The sequence below is a fragment of the Cylas formicarius genome, unplaced genomic scaffold, assembly GCF_029955315.1.
Source record: "Cylas formicarius isolate icCylForm1 unplaced genomic scaffold, icCylForm1.1 PGA_scaffold_4__25_contigs__length_36172078, whole genome shotgun sequence".
Classification (NCBI taxonomy): Eukaryota; Metazoa; Arthropoda; class Insecta; order Coleoptera; family Brentidae; genus Cylas; species Cylas formicarius.
In genome coordinates this window covers 663,253-677,473 of record NW_026844334.1, presented here as the reverse complement: position 1 = coordinate 677,473, position 14,221 = coordinate 663,253, and the positions used below count along the sequence as shown (strand labels likewise).

At 39.0% G+C, this 14,221-nt stretch overlaps 1 protein-coding gene across 1 annotated transcript; it reads left to right on the top strand.

The window, feature by feature from the left end:
* Positions 1 to 143: 143 nt before the first annotated feature.
* On the top strand, positions 144 to 13,286 carry LOC132700696 (tetratricopeptide repeat protein 7B). The gene is made up of 9 exons (XM_060668182.1): positions 144 to 589; positions 646 to 925; positions 1,943 to 2,151; positions 4,276 to 4,577; positions 7,116 to 7,313; positions 8,970 to 9,337; positions 11,038 to 11,320; positions 12,417 to 12,567; positions 12,624 to 13,286. The coding sequence occupies exons 1-9, from the start codon at positions 463 to 465 to the stop codon at positions 13,190 to 13,192; spliced, it is 2,487 nt and encodes an 828-aa protein (XP_060524165.1). The 5' UTR covers positions 144 to 462; the 3' UTR covers positions 13,193 to 13,286.
* The last annotated feature ends 935 nt before the right edge of the window (positions 13,287 to 14,221 follow it).

Genomic DNA, 14,221 nt, shown 5'->3' with positions numbered 1-14,221 from the left:
CTAAACAAGCACATTAGTTTCCTGTAGAAAGCCATTACATAATATGGTAAAAACTGATGCATTGATATCTTCTTCGTAAAGAAATCAATGAATGATATTCCACGCATGCCTTTACATTCGCCTTACTTGATGTCCCATAATGTTTACCCAGATCTTGGTATATTTTAAGAAAATATTGCGGTAAAAATGCTACATCCCATCTTATTGAAGATCTGTCATCGTGTTGGTTACAGAATGCTACAGGCTCATTGAGTGAAAACGTGATTTAAATCTTGATCTTCCTCAAATTTTGTGTATTATTACCTCCATATTTAGTTGAAAACCTCAAAATAACTCTTTACGATACGCGAGCCAAGGCTAACAAGAACCAACGATGAATCCGACCATAACCTACAAACGTCGGCCGAAACTGACAGCCCGAACCTCGAAAACAATAGCAACCGACGAAAACGATTAATTAGGATGACTGGCAGGGCGAAATCGGGCACGTCCCGAATCGAGGTGGACATAGAGAGGAACCGCGAGGAAGGAAACTGGATCAAAGCTATCGAATTGGCGGAACAGCTGAGAGAAAAGTCGCCCGAATTCAGTAATAGGCGAGACGACAGACTCGCTCCGCTAATCGGTTAAGTCGTTACTTTGCAGTTTGCCTTTCGGATTTTTTGATCGGCGAGGGAAAACTCGAGAATTTCCTGGAGGAATGGCCGCCGATAGAGCAAAACGTGCACCGAGCGAAGCTCGGTCTCATCGAAGCCAAACGCTTTCTCAACATGGTTATCACTGAAGCGGGTATCAAGGCCGGGGTCGCGATGGACGCGCATTTGCTCTTAGGAAAACTGCACTACGCCTGCGGCCAATACTCGGAGAGCATCAAAAATTTTAAAATGGCCGATCTGCAGAACTTATCCGAGAAAAAGTTACCGCTGTAAGTGCATTCAATTTAGTAATGTAATCGCATTGTTACCGAGGATAGTTGTTCACAAAACGAAATCTATGATAGTAATAATAATAGTATGGTTTAAAAAAAAGTGACTTAACTAGCTGGGTTCTTGCAAAATTACGTGAGGCTTTAAAAAATCATTTTTTGTTTTTATAAACTAACCAAACCTTATTTAACCCTTGTTTTGTTTGTTCCTCATCTTCAATTAGGGTCTACTTGGCCGCCGCTACATATAAAGCAATTCGGCAAGCTAACAACCATATTTCAACTTCTATATAAATGAAATTAACCATGCCTGTGGGTCACTGGCACATTAAACCCTATAACTGTGATTTCAACTTTTTTTCCAAAATGTCAAATAAAAAAGTTAAAAAAAACAATGTCACTCAAGAATCCCAAAGTGTTTTCTAGCATGTTATCAGCTTCCCATATCATTTTCCCTCCATTTTACAACAACACTGTCTTTATTCGTTTTGAATCAATTTTGGGTCTCATATTAGTGTTGAATCTGTCGCCGCGTCACTGTCATTACAAGACATTGACGAGTGCTACATTTTAACAACCATTAGAAGGATGTCAAGCAAAAACTAATCTAATCAACTTGAAGGACATGTTATTAGCTGTTCCAAGATTCTATCTATCTATCTATCCTTTACTAAATTCACAATCTCATGCGAAATTGCTTCTTATTGAAATGATGTCATTTTTTTTCCAAGAAAACGTGGCTACTTTTTCCAATTTTCTTGAGCGATGTTCCAATGGTACGAGTGTATTATTCGGGCATTCATTACAGTTTCTTTTCTTCCTGTACTTCCCCTTTCTGACCTGATGGGGTCACTTTTAGCTTCAATTACCAGAAGTACGATAGTATAAGTTTGACAGTTCAGTCAATTCTTCTTCTTTTTGAGTTGCGTCGTCCAACATAACCATCCAAACACGCAATCGTGGATCTGGCAACGCCGTAAATACCTCAGACAAGTAAAAACTATGACGTTGTTGCAGGCGAAGCCTGAAAATAGTCGCCGAATCTTACGCTATCAAGGGCTTGTGCCTGCAAAAGGAAGGCGTGACGGCCGCCAGTAAATTTAAAACCACCGAACGCGAGGAAGAGCTTGCCCGATGTTTCGACCTCGCGTCGGACCTAGCCCTCCTCTACATGCAAAAATCGGAACGGGAACTGAATTTCAACACCCAAAGCGCCGGCAACGCAGGTAAACCCCCAATGTTAAAAAATGCGCGATTATTCTTTTTCTTTCCTGTCGGAGATCACGTTGGCAGTGCTTAAAAAAAAAACCTGACAGGTCACTGTAATACTGTTTACCAAACTTCAGGCTTGCCGTTAAAATTCCTTAGTAATTGGATAGTGGCACTGGAAACATATAAATTTCCTTCACGAAATATATTCATAACTTTTGGATAGGTGTTATCTGGTCCCGAGCTCTTGTTGTTGTCATTAGATGAATAGCTCGCTCAAGTTCACATTTGATTATGTCAGGACATTCGCTGTTATTGCTGGCGAGTCGACAAATAACTATTTTTTGACAATTATTTCTTTCGAGGTATCTTATGCTGGTTGGTGGTTATTATATGATGCTTGTCGGTTATTTTCTCCAGATATTTCCTTTTTCTTAATTTTATTGAAGAGGAAAAATGTTCGTCCATCGAGACTTTCTGAGGAAGAAAAAAAAATCAAAACGTTGTTTTTCTTTAGGATTAACGATACGGTCTAGTATAAATTATCGTTGGTTTCGTTAGGTTAGGCTTAAAAACGTTTATTAGGGCGAACCTTTACCTTTTCCCCATTTATTGCAATTGTTACATTTTCCATTGTTTCTTTTTTTTCCTTTGTAATTTATGGTGAATAAAGACGTTAATAAAATAATAGTTATTAATAAAAAAATGGTAAAATAATTGACACGCCCTGTACATAACTGAACATATTTCGCAAATGGAGGTTATAGCCTTGGATCTTCCACGTTTCCTCGTCCAAGAATTTTTCCAAAATAGTAAATGGTTTTCGAGAAACTAAGTTTTTTCTGAAACCATGCAGTGCGCCATAATAATCAATGACGTCATCGCGTCATCTTTTTTTAAATATCCAGCGTACGTGATAGACGAAAACCGCAAATACAGAAATTGTAGCTCTTGATGCAGCCTATGACACTGTTTGAACGGATTAGCTATTGTTTGTACGAAGTTATTCTGTAAAAGAACAATTTTCTAGGTCTTTTAGATTTCTGCCCATAATTTGAAAACCCTGTATATAATCGAAAAAAAGCCCAAACTAAATGTTATTGCACTGGATCTTCCGCGTGTGCTGCATTACTGACGAAAACATATTTTTCTGAAAGCTAAAATTACCATAAAAGTGTTTTTTCAAAAATTTTTAAAAAATGCTTGACCAAATTTGATTGCTACTGTTTAAATGTGGACACGAACCTTTACTTCTCTGCTAAACTTGAAGTTGATATCTGCGAATTTAGGACACTTAACACATTTCTTATTTAGCACGCAATATCGGGAACACCCTGTATAATAGGTGAAAACCTTAAATGCAAAAGTTTTAGCTGTATCGCAATGTAAAATTAAGTGACAACTTTCAATAATAGGGGGACCCATTTTTCAGTTTTTTTTCAATTTGCGGCGCACCCTGTATATTTTTGAAATATTGTCATAAATAGAAGTTTACGGAACCGTATCTTCTGCGTCTTCTGGTTCAAGATTTTTTTTAGTCTCGTAAATTGTTTTGGAAAAATGGTCTTTTTTGTAGACCCTTGCACACGCGATTTTTAATTTTTTTTTTTTAATATTTCCCGACCCCCCAGCCCCCCTATTTTCAATAGGTTGCGTCACGGGGCGAAGCTGCGTATATGTGTCAAATATGAAATCGCGAAAAAAAGATGGACGTCGGCGTCGGATCGAGGCCATTTCTTGTGTCTCGTGGGGGCTTATTTAACTTTTGTAGCTCCACCGGTTCGAAAGTTATTCAGGAAAAAGAATACGATAACGGAGAACGGACAAACAGACAAAAAAAATTTTTTTTTTCGACGCTGTACCACCCGCGATCCCATTGGACCTATGGTTACTGACATATAAAATTTTTCTACGAGCGTAGATACTTGATTCGATTACATCGATTTTCGAAAGTAACAATACCACAGTGCTTGTGCACCTCATAAGAGTTAAGAAGAAGACTTGTCCGTCCACCTGCCACTCTCGGGACCATCGACAATCGTCGTTCTGATGATTTATAAGTCTCGCGTTTTTAAAAAACCTCTTATATAGATAATATTTAATTATGCATCTGTATGTATTTGTTGGGGCTTGTTTCGAAGGGAGTCACTCGCCGCAGCCGCCAGGTCCCCAAAAATCGATCGGCGACATCCTCGAACAGGCCCTGACCGCGGCCCCCGTGGTGCTACTGCGCCAATCGAAGCCTGCGCAGGCGCTCGAACGTTACCGCGCGTCTTTATGCGCTGTAGAATCGCAGGCCGGCCAGAGTTTCCGTCTGAAATTCATGTGCCAGACGGCCGAGTTGCTGCTGCAGGGATTGGTAGGCGAAAAGTACGAGCCGCCGCTGAACTACACCCCCAAGGTGTCGTGCTGGAAGCCCAAATACTACACCTCGCTGAACCAGGTAATAATGCGCAGCCGTATCGTACCGGGTACGCTAATTTTGATGTTTTGAACGTTCAATATTTTTTTAATACTTATAAGTCCTTCCCAGGTTCAAAATACCCCGTATGCTGATAAAAAATTGATTCGAAATATCGCAAATGGTAGTTTGAAAATGAAATAAATAAGATCGTCGTAAGGTTAAAAAAAAGATTCTCTCAAATACCGTCAAAAGAAATTATTTAATTTAAATAGCGAGGGACGTGTTTCACCTAAAACGTCGTCATCAGACCTACAAAAATATCAAATAAATACCTCTAATATAGAAAACTCATCAATCTGAACCTGCTTGTATAGTGTTTCCGGGGATCGGAGCAAAAAAAAATCTATTGAGCAATTGAAAACAAAGTTACATTATTAAATTTAAATTTATTTTTCTTCTCCCGTCTGTAAAATACCTAATTACACACCGATCCAGCGTTTCCCACGAATCCGAGCCACTTCGGACATTTCCGGGATTTTACCGCACGGATTTGGGAGCTATTTGCCACGCCTTGAATTGTGATGTTTGTCAATGCTGACGGTCATTCGTGTTGTTTTGCGAAAATGTACCCAAAAACTAACGGTCGTAGAAAAAGTATAGTATGCAACACGTTCGGTAAACTTTTTAAGACACTCGTTTATTAAACACTCGCTCCGCTCGTGCCATCACATGTATCTCACAATAAGTGGCACCTAAATGCAAGAAACATTTAAAAATAAAAATAAAATAAAAATCATAATGAAACACAAATTTGGGCAAAACGACCGCAATTGCCGCCGAACCACCGTAGCTTATCTACTTACGCCATAATCCCTTTACTTTTTGGCCCCTTCTGAAACAAATTTCAAATATTCGACGTATTACTTCCGCGTTTCTTGTGCACGGGAAAATCAACAATATCAAAATAGTGACACTAACTGAGTTCTTTGGGGTGTTTCAAAAAGTAAAAGGGAAATGACGTAAGTAGATAAGCTATGGGTGTTCTGACGCATGAGCGACTTTTTTGTCAAAACAATTTCAATTTACTATTACAGTTATGTAACGATTTACTGTCAGAGAAATCTATTCAAAATCAAAACGTCGATGATCAAAGCGATGTGAGTAAATAGCAAAGTGAAGATATTTTCTCTTGTAGCAAGGTGCACAATTTAAACAATGCTCCGGGGTTAAGGTACTTGGAGTCTGGATCGATCGTTATCTTTCTTGGAAAGATCACATTAAACACCTTTGCCACAAACTGTCAAGTGAATTGTTTCTAATTAGATACTTAAAGAAGCCACTCTTTCCTATCATGTCAAGACTTGCTTATTTCGGATTGTTCCATTCTCACTTAGCGTACGCTATTGTGGGCTGCGTACATCCTAGTTAAATAAATGGTACATTAATTACTACAATGTTCTACCAACCGTTGTCAAGACCTGCTATTCACTAAATTTTGTAAAATAATAAAATAATTCTTATTGGAGAACGCATTCTATACTGCAGATGAGTAGATCCTTGTTGCGTCACGAGTGTCTCCATAATACTAACTGGGAATTTATTATTATTATTATTATTATTATTTTTAGCTAATTCTTGTTTCAATGTTTAGTGTTTGTCTATATGATAATTATTTTGCTCTCTATGAATGTTATTAGAATGTGTTTGGTATTGTGTTAATTCATTTTCATTCACAAATGTGACTTGCCATTTGTTGTTCTTGGAATGTATTTAATGGCCAATAAAGACTAAGTCCAAAGTCTATTATTATTATTATTATTATTATTATACGAACTGGCGAGAAAACAGTTCAATTCCTCCCACTCAATTCAGAAACTTACGAACAATGTGGCATGTCTGTACTCCACGATGTCCGGTGGAAGTCCGATGTCTTTTAAATTGTTGGAGAAGTTTTTGGAGACAATTCCCCCCGCCGAAATTACAAATGGGTAGATAAACACTTTATTGAGCTGCCACCGCCAAATTTTCGTATTTTTGTATTTTTTCTGCTTCAGTTTTACTGATATTGAGGGATAGTGGAACAGCGATATCAATTATGTGGGCATTTTTCTTTTCTTTGTCTATAAGAACGATATCGGGTTTATTGTAGTCCACTGTTCTATCCGTTGTAATAGGTCTATCCTAGTACAATAAAGCCTTTTTACGAATGAATTTGTGTGCAATTTTCGGAATTTTGTCATCAGACGGCAGGTTAGTCTGTCTAACTCATTATGGACCGATTCGGACCATTTCAATATCTCAAAAGTGTACGTGAGTACATAAATAGCCCAGGAATTGATAGCTGCGATCTGAATCTTGGCTGACAGTTTGGTGTTTAATATTTTGGTAATCCTGCTTTTGTATTTTTCGGTAAATACTTTTTTCAATTGGGATTGGTCAATTCGTAGGTTTTGAGTTATCCCTAAATATTTATATGTTTATTATTATTACTATTATTATTATTATTAGGCAAGACATTCTTATAGTCATTTTAGATAAGATATGTCGTCAGTTTAGATTGTGTGCATTTTTCGACAGTTTATACCGCGTAGCCAGTGCGAGGAGGTGATCCTGATGCTGCTGATAGCCGAATCCATGGCGGTTAGGAACGCGGTGCTGTCTCAGTCGCCCGAGTTCAGGGACGTCCGTCTCGGCGCTTACCACGACGCGAAAATGGTGTACGATTTGCTGACCGTCGCGACGGTCCGCTGGGGTCAGATCGCGTTACTGCAGGAGGTGAGGCGACGAAGTGGGAAGGGCCGTTTTAAATATTAATTTCGTATTGAAAATTGCAATCGATAACGTGCTAAAGAGGAGGGAAGAATTATTTACGAGTCAAATGAAAAAATACGATAATAGTAATATTAAGTATGTGTTCGCGATAGTGCAGGGTGTGCGTTATTTTTTGCACGTTTCCGCGTTACTCTTTTGGGAACTTGAAAAATGGTCGAATCCGTTGTCGAACAGCGTATGTAGTTTCTGGACATTTAGAAAAATTTTCGTCTCTTAATTTGTTTTATATATATTTTATATTTTTTCCGTTCCTGTGAAAAATATTCGTTTAAATATTACCACTTATATTACTTATTATTTTATATTACGGGTTGCAAGGAAAAAATCGTTTTCCGGTTTAAGCAGTTTTATCCTTATCCTTATAAAGAAGATTCTGAGCTTAATTTTTAAATTCCAATTTTATTTTTGTCTTCGAAGTCGATAGTTTTTCAAATGTTCTCAAGAAAAAAACGTGCAATAATTTGCAAACACCATATTAAATTCAGAAACTATTCCCTAGGCCATTTTGAGGTGAAAACGTGAAACTTTCAGGTAAAGGCCAATATATTTTCGGAAGAAAAATAAAAATACCCCTAAAATTAACCATATTTTTCAAAATTTTAAGAATAAAGATTTTTCGATACAAAATAAACACAAATTTGTCAAAAAGAAATAACCTAAAAAAGTAAACTACCCTCTGACTGCCGTGTTTCTAATAAAATAATTATTTTTCGAAGAAATTGCGTAAAAGAAAGTGAACCGGGTCATTTCTAAATGATGAACCTGGGTATGGTCTGTTCATAGATATAAGAAAGTGACCAATTACTTTTGAATGGGATTATCCAAGGGTGGTCATTAACATATAATGCAACAAGATTATTACCTAAAGTTTCGGAATTTAAATTCAGGTAAAATTGTGCTCCGTAATAGAAAATAATTTTATACCTACCTGTGTTTAATATTCTTTGGTTTGGTATATACTACTTAGTTTAAGTTTATTAGTGATCATTCTTATTTCGTGTGTAATACAGCGCGTGTTGAATCGTGTACGAATTATGCAAAATCTCAGGGGATTCTCCCGCCCAAATGTAGAAAACACAGGCTTATTTAGCAGAACAATCGTATATCCATATTGCAAATAATATAGAACAAATAATAAATAGAACAGGCGATGATAGCGATAGTGATACCGATATATTATGTGAATAATTTTAAGTAATTTAAGTAGGTAATAAAAATAATTTGTAATTTTATTTTAGATTTAAACATAAATACATACATAAATAAATATTGTTTAGTATCTTTCCTAACAAAACCCCAAATAATTAAATTGTAATCAAAGTACGAACCTGGGCCTTTCCTTAATTCGTATCAGTTTCTTATATCTATGAACAGACTTTACTTGTCTAGTGCAGCCGAGAGAACAAAAAGAGAAACAAAAAAACAATGCAAAATTTTTCATTTCGCTCGACACACATCGGGGTCCCTTAAAGTGTAAAGTTTAACTATTGACTAGTGATGACGTAACAGTGCTGTAAACAACCCTCTTCGGTTCGTGACCCCAAACCTCGAACATCGAATCTTACGTAACAAGAAAAAACTGACCCAGCTAAATCTCAGTCTCTGGAGCGGTCGATGAAGTTCTCGTTCGAGGAGCCGCACCTGTGGCGGCAGCACGCGCTCTCCCTCCTCTCGATCGGCAGCTACCCGCAGGCGCTCGCCGTCCTCAAAGAGGTCATCCGGCTGGAGCCGCGCAACGCGAGCAACTGCCTCCTAGCGGCGAAGCTGTGCTACGAGCACCTGGACCTCTTCCGCGAGGGCGTCGATTTCAGTTTGGAAGCCCGCGAGAGGGAGCTCGGCACCGGGTCCGGCCTCTTAGGTCGATGCCATTTGTACGCGGCCATCGGGTATCACCTGCTCGCCGAAGCCAGCCCCTTGAAGAAAGAGCAGGAGGTCTTGAGGTGCAAGGCGATCGACAACGTCAAAACGTAAGCGACTCGTTCCAAACAGGTCGGTACATTTGAACTACTCCATATAAGAAGGTATTATAGATGTATAGAAGAGTTACGAGGAGGTGTAGGAGGAGTTTAATAGGATATATTTGTCAGGCACACGGAGTAGCTCAAATGTACCGACCTCTTTGACGCGGAAAGTCGGCCTTAAGTTATCTTTATTATCAACTACAGTGTGTGTAACTTTCCTCTAGTGTACTGTAAGTTATTTCTACGAATTAAGAGTCTAGAAACGGTAGAGAGTCGTCGAGGTGATTGAGAAAGTGGTCCCGGTTCCCATTGGTAGGCCGTCATCCTGCACGTAAAGCTTATCTTTCACTTGAAATTAAGCGTTATGCAGGCGATCTCTTAGTTTCTCTACCGAATCAGTGTCTTCCAGTTAAAATTAGATTTGCTCGGGGTTATATTCTCTGGCCGCCTGTGGTGATTGAGATAGTAGCTTAGCTGTACGTACCAGACAGATAATTAAGCTCAACTATAAAAGAAGTTCAGGCAGAGTTCGACAGTTCATTTGGTCCAACGATACGATTCATAAGTTCTATATATATGAATGATGAATGATATGCATTCCAATCTGTGCGTGCTTATATACGGTTCGAGTTGGGCGGGGCTTCGATGGGTCTGTGTCATGTTTTGAATGTAAGGTCACAGTGGCAAGTGTGACGTTTGGGAGGCTGTGGTGAAGTGTATTTTGGAAGGCTTAATATCTATAATGTGGAAACTATTAGAGAGAAGAGCAGAGGTAAGGCGAGTGAGTTGAGTTTAAACCATTTTGTCCCAGTGGTGCGTCAATGCACTACCTATTCTATTTTTTTTTTGTGTCACATCCAGGAAATATTTTTGCACATCACTACTAAAGGACATAAAAGGAAACATAAATTTGTATCGCATTTTCAAGTAAATTTTCAGTTTGGCATATTTTCGTTCAACTTATCCATAGATGACCAAATGTTACGCCAGTTCGTTTTGCCTTCCAGCTTTGGGGCCTTTGTTCATCTGATGGGTACAAATTTTATTCACTTCCATATGGTGGTGCTCAAAATAAACTTCATTCTGACCCTGGTCTTGGCGATGACGTTGTAGGTGTTGTAGATAAGCCAGTAAATTACCAAATTTTTTTTGACATTTTTTTTTCCTGCTTCAAACTATTTGTACATTTAAATACTGATGGTTATTTTGCCACCGGTACTGTCCGAGAAAACAGAACAAATAAATGTCCAATGGAAAATTGTAAATCATTGTAGATTTTAAATTTTACATTGCTTTGCTACTTTTAAAAACTGATAAAACGATTACTCAAAGAAATCTTGCACCTGTCGTAATTAAGTGCGTTATGATAATCAAGGTTAATGTTTTTCCTAGTGGTTCGTTTACGCACCAGTATTTTTTTGTATGTTTCGAGTTTTTCTTTGTTTTTTTTTTGACACATGTAATGTATTCTTAAGTGCAACAAAATAAATAATTTGAAAAAAGTATTTTTTTATGCTTGGGGTTAAGGGCTGTGAACAAGAGAGTTGATGACTGATGACTTCTGAGACGGATGGTGATGTTTGCTTCTAAGGAATTTCTTCTCGAAATATATTTGGAAATGGAGAACCCATAGCCGTTCCTGATAATTTCAGTGGTATCTGAAATGAGTTTCAGAAATATAGTAACGAGGTTGTTGTTAAACGTAGGGCGGCCGAGCTCGAGCCCAACGATCACCTTTGCCGGTACTACCTCGGCCTCCAGTTGGCCATCAGGGGCCAGATAGCTGAGGCGAAGCGTCAGATCAGGATCGGGCTCGAGCTTCAGCCCGAGCACTCGAGCACCTTGCACCTGCTCATCCTGATACTGACGGCGGAGCGTCATCACAAATTCGCGCTGACCGTGGCCGAGAACGCTCTCGAGGAGTACCCCGACTGCCTGAACCTGCTCTACGTCAAGGCGCATTTGGAACTTCACGAGAAGGGGGGCGAGGTAAATATACAGGATGTCCCGATAGATCGGTGAGCGCAAAGTTGGGATGGAAAAAAAGTTGAATTAAGAAGTCGCGCAAAACCTGAAGTTATTTACGTGTATCCAGGATGTCTAATTAATGGGTTGGAAAGTAAAGTTCAGTTTTTTCGCGCTATAGTAATTTGGAAAAATTGATATTTGCAAACTAAGTTGATGCAGGTAGTCGTCGCTATACAGGATGTCTCAAATATTGACCAGCGAAACGTATCTGTTTTTTTTTTTTTTTGAGGCGATGTTTTTTTTATCTCAGGCTGTTCATAACATCCAACGCTTCCTTCGATTATAAACGATAGTTTTCGAAATATTAGCATTTTTTTGTGTTGATTAAGCGTATGCTGCCTGGTTTGAATAAAATAAAATACAATTAAAATGGCAAATATTTATTTATTTATTATAAATTTCACCGACATTTTTACATAAAATTAATTAACAAAAGTAAAAGTTGGCACCAAAAATTGACTCTTGTAGCTGCAAGTAAAAAAAAACAAATTAAATAACAGTACCTAATTATAATGTAAAAAATAGAAGTTTTAAAACATCCATTTGCATTTAAAAAAATACATTTTTAATCCAGTTCTTTTTTAGTTTTTTAATTTGGCCATATCTGGACTATAGGGAAGATGATCTATCTGTTGGAACCCACACTCTAAAATGGCAGCTTGTGCAACATCAGGTGCATTATCGTGCAAAAGACGCACGCCTCTGGTCAGTTTTCCTCGACCTTGTTACACGTGTGCAGTCTCGCAATTTATGTAATAATGTTGCGTAATATTTACCATTGACAGTGGTATTAGTTTCTTTAAAATCTATCAAAAGAATTCCTCCACAATCGCACTAACCAAAACTAACCTTTTAGGTGCTAACCCATCTTTTTTCAAAAATTTTATGATTATCATTATTAAGCATATTGGTCTTTAAAATAAAGAAAAAATCCAAAAAAAAAAGATTTATTTATGAGACGCAAAACCGGAAAATAACTTTTTGGACACCCTCTATATGCGCCGCGAATGCGACAACACCCCGTATAGCGTGACGTAAACGTTTCGACGGGTCGCAGGCGGCCTTGGTCACCGCCAAACAGATGCTCGAGCTGTGGAAAAACCTTTACGAAGGTCAGACGGTGTCGGACGTGCCCGAGTGCGACCGGAAAAGCGACACCCGTTCGGTCTTCCAGCTGTACACGTCCGAGATGTCCGACAAGGACTCGAGTAACCGTCCTCGCGCTTGGCGCCGCCCCTTCCCTAACCTCCAAAACGTCTCGTAGGTTCGTTGCAGCTGCACCACGCGGTCGCTTCGAGGGTGGAGCAAGCTCTGAGCGAGGTTGCCAGCTCGTTGAGCAGCTTCAGTCCGCGTCCGGGGCCCCGGAGGGCGTGGATGCTCCAGGTGGAGGTGTGGCTTCTCTTAGCCGAGCTTTATCTCGCCTTGGATCAACCGACGGACGTGCAGCAGTGCCTGCAAGAGGCCACTCAGATTTACCCTCTGAGCCACCACATCATGCACATGAAGGGCTTGCTCCACGTGCACAAGGAGGAGTGGAGCGACGCCAAGACGTGTTTCCAGAACGCGGTGGCCATCAATCCGCTCCACGTCAAGTCGTTGCAGCAGCTCGGCCTCGTCTACCACTACCTGGGGCTGCAGGGTTTGGCGGAGACGACGCTCCGCGAGGCGGCCAAGATCGAACCCAAGAACCCGGTCACGTGGTACAATTTGGGCAAGGTGCTCGAGGCGCTGGGCGAGTTCGAGAAGGCGAGCGGCGCCATGGCGACCGCCCTCATCGAGGAGAAAAACGACCCCGTGTTGCCCTTCAATTCGGTACCGATATGCTTCGAGTGAAACGGCGTAACGGGGGTCTGGGGGTTTTATTTTTATTTTTAAATGTTTACCGGTCGGTGTCTCGCTGTACATAGTAATAAAGATTATCGTTTTACCTTTTTTTTTTTTTTTTAATTGCCACTATCACCTATAGGTAATTTCGTCCAAACTCGTAAGTAATAAAAAAAAAAAAATTTGAATTAAGCAGTAGTTTATGATTTTTTTTTGCAATATATAGCGATAAAACCGTACGAATAACCTACAGGCCAAAAAGCGCGTCGAGCGCAGAACAAAAAGTCTTCTTCTTTTCGAAGACGGCCTCCTGCGTAACCTGGATAATTCGCGCTATTAGATATATTTTAAATTTTTAAATGATTAGCGATCGGTGTATCTCTGCACATAGTAATATAGATTATCGTTTTACCTTTTTTTTTTTTAATTGACACCATGAACTATAGGTAATTTCGTCCAAACTCGTAAAAAAAAAATAGACAGAGTGCGCTGCAACTTCAAATTTAGCAGAGAAGTAAAAATAATTTTTGAATTTTTTTTTGGTAATTTTGGCTTCCAGAAAAATATGTTTTCCTCCATAATCGTTCATCCGATTGGCAAAATTCTTTAACCGGCAGACGGGGAAGATCCAGTGCAATATTTATTTCAGACATTTTTTCGATTAAATACAGAGTTTTCAAATTATGGGCAAATATCTAAAAGACCTAGAAAATTGTTTTTGTATAGAGTAAATTATTAGCCGCAAATTAAAAATCGTAAAAATATGGCTAATTGGGTCAAACAGTGTCATAGGCCACATCAAGAGCTACAATTTTTGTGTTTGCGGTTTTCGTCTATTACATACGCTGCTCGGGATATTTGAAAAAATCCATATTGAAATCGCTATTTCGGGGTCTGTCAAGACAACATGACGTCATTGATTATTACGGCGCACTGCGTGGTTTGAGAAAAAACGTATTTTCTCGAAAACCATTTACTATTTTCTTGAACTTGTTGCATATTATGCAAAATGCTGTAACTAGAAATTTAACAACGAAG

Bases quoted from the DNA above. Each gene is read 5' to 3' on its own strand.
- LOC132700696 (XM_060668182.1), top strand. From the start codon at position 463: ATGACTGGCAGGGCGAAATCGGGCACGTCCCGAATCGAGGTGGACATA. The intron at 2,152-4,275 runs GTAAACCCCCAA...CTTGTTTCGAAG, and splicing joins CCAAAGCGCCGGCAACGCAG to GGAGTCACTCGCCGCAGCCG. The intron at 9,338-11,037 runs GTAAGCGACTCG...TGTTAAACGTAG, and splicing joins GCGATCGACAACGTCAAAAC to GGCGGCCGAGCTCGAGCCCA.